Source organism: Octopus bimaculoides, chromosome 1 (assembly GCF_001194135.2).
Source record: "Octopus bimaculoides isolate UCB-OBI-ISO-001 chromosome 1, ASM119413v2, whole genome shotgun sequence".
Lineage (NCBI taxonomy): Eukaryota > Metazoa > Mollusca > Cephalopoda > Octopoda > Octopodidae > Octopus > Octopus bimaculoides.
Window position 1 is genome coordinate 94,362,175 of NC_068981.1, and position 2,814 is coordinate 94,364,988.

General features: G+C 35.0%; 1 protein-coding gene across 1 annotated transcript in view; it reads right to left on the minus strand.

The window, feature by feature from the left end:
* LOC106873159 (uncharacterized) overlaps positions 1-2,814 on the minus strand; it is a 161,723-nt gene that overhangs the window by 87,368 nt on the left and 71,541 nt on the right. Inside the window, exon 46 of the mRNA XM_014920386.2 lies at positions 1,670-1,794. Coding sequence (XP_014775872.1) covers positions 1,670-1,794 — 125 coding nt within the window. The remainder of the gene's footprint in view (positions 1-1,669; positions 1,795-2,814) is intronic.

Below are 2,814 nucleotides of genomic sequence, written 5' to 3' on the forward strand. Positions count from 1 at the left end.
CAACATACTACTGGATGTGTACCTAATTATTTATAACCAAGTGCTTACTATTGCATGGCAATATCACAACTGGGTATTAGGTATGGGTGGGGGTAAATTAGAAATTTACCCAGGATTTATAAGGCAAATAAGAAAATGGAGAGGATATATAATCAACAAACATCAGCCAATAAACATCCAATTATATCTATTTATTAAATGATCAGAAACATGTGTGAGTGATACAAATTAACGAATGAAATAAGTCAATAACTGCATAAACAAATATATATACATATACATACTTACACACACACACATGCACGTGCACACACACACACACACACACACACACACACACACACATATATACACATATATATATAAAAACAAATGATTGTAGAATTAGCAATAAATGTGTATTTAGTAATAATTGCAATAGAAAAGAAATAGTTTACCTATGTGTAGTAAGTACTCAATTGAGTAATAAGGTATATGTGGGGGCCACCCAGAACCATATGAAACATAGGCTAAATTACCATATGTATACCTTCAGAAACAGGAATAGGGGGAACTCAACGGGATTAAGTAACTATATATGAGACCTCAAGGATAAGGGTATTAGCTATGACCTACACTGGAAAATCCTAGCCTCAGCACCTGCATATAATGTTAAGAATAAGAAATGCATGTTATGTGTAAGTGAAATTTTCTTCATGCTTAAGGCTAACTCTCTTAAAGAGAGAAATGTTTCTACCTTCATAAGACGAAACACACTTACTCTAAATACCATTAATATCATTAATATTAACTATTACTAGTGCTAGTACCCCTCTCAATAACAATAATAATATTTTTCCTAATATAAACACTAAATATTGATTACTATCTTTTCCTAATGTTATTCATTACGTTAGTTATTCTCCTAATATTTGTGCTTAACAGCACTCTGTGTGTATATATGTATATGTATGCATGTATATATATATATATATATATATATATATATATATATATATATATATATATATGAGTTTGTACATATGGATATGTGTGTGTGTGTGTGTGTATATGTATGTGTGTGTGTTTTTGTATAAATACGGATGCTACTTTCTGTTTAAAATTCAAACCAGGTAATCCAGATTAGCATGAGGAAATGAAACAATCACTGCATCTACATATCCAATCATTTTGTAAAGGGTGGTCTAAAAGTTATGCTACCATTTCATATATATGTACTGGTAAGCTCTTCAGCTTACCAGTTCCAGTCAAACCGTCTCACCCATGTCAGCATGGAAAGCAGATATTAAATGATGAAGATGATGATGACAATGTATATATTGGTTTCAAATTTTGGCACAAAGCTAGTAAAATTTTAGGGGAGGGGCTAAGTCAATTACATTGACCCCAGTGTTCAACTGCTACTTATTTTATCTACCCCTGAAAGGATGAAAGGCAAAGTTGACCTCAATGGAATTTGAACTCAGAATGTAAAGACATGAAATGCTGCTACACATTTTGCCTGGTATGCTAATGATTCTGCCAGTTGACTGTCTTTATATATGTATATATTAAAAGATAGGTAGTGTGACTTTTGAGTGACTCTATGCTATACATTGGCAAGCTATTATGGCCAGACAACAATGCTTTAACTCAAATATAGAACTATAGAAACAGCTTTAAAACTAACTTGTTTAAATAGTCCAGCAACAACTGAATCCATGTCGAAGTATCCAGTCTGGAGAAAGCTTTTCAAAATCAACTGAGTGGAGGATGACTGCACCAGAAATTGGTTTAAAGTTACTTTCCACATGTCTACAAAATAGAAAAAAAAGTAAGAATTAGTTTACATATTTTTATACATACATATTCATTTGTGAGAGTACAGGTCACCAGGACAATTGGTTACTGAGCAACTAGTATGTTATCGATCATGTGTATCCTGTCAGCAACATAGCATTGTGGCTATAATCAAACCAATGTTCAACAGTTATGTGCAAGTGTGGCTGTGTGGTATGAAGCTTGCTTCCCAACCACATAGTTTGGGGTTCAATCTCACAACATGACACCTTGGGCAGGTGTCTTCTACTATAGCCTTGAGCTGATCAAAGCCTTGTTAGTGGATTTGGTAGACAAAAACTGAAAGAAGCTTGTCATATATTCATATATATGTATGTATGTTTGTATGTATGTATGTGTGTGTATATATATATATATATATATATAAAATGTGACACTCCGTCAGTTACAACGACAAGGGTTCCAGTTGATCCAATCAATGGAACAGCCTGCTCATGAAATTAATGTATGAGTGGCTGACCACTCCACAGACATGTGTACCCTTAACATAGTTCTTGGGGAGGTTCAGTGTGGCACAAAATGTGACAAGGCTGACCCTTTGAAATACAGGTACAACAGAAACAGGAAGAAAGAGTGAGAGAAAGTTTTGGTGAAAGAGTACAGCAGGGTTCGCCACCCCCACTGCTAGATTCCCATGGAGATTTAGGTGTTTTAGCTCAATAAACACTCACAACACCCAGTCTGGGAACTGAACCACGATCCTATGACCGCAAGTCCGCTGCCCTAACCACCAGGCCATCGTCACCTTCACTGTTATTGCTACTAGAACATTAATAACTTGTATAAAATGAACTTCTACATAGAACCTTCCAATATATACAGAAATGACACGCACACACTCAACAAAACTTCCTTTCTAAAAAACACTTCCAGCTTTCTAGATACGGCTAATAGAGCTGATGCCACAAACAACGTATGAGGCGGAATGTTTGCTTATAAAAACTTGTATATGCACACATGAGAGTAAGGGGACAT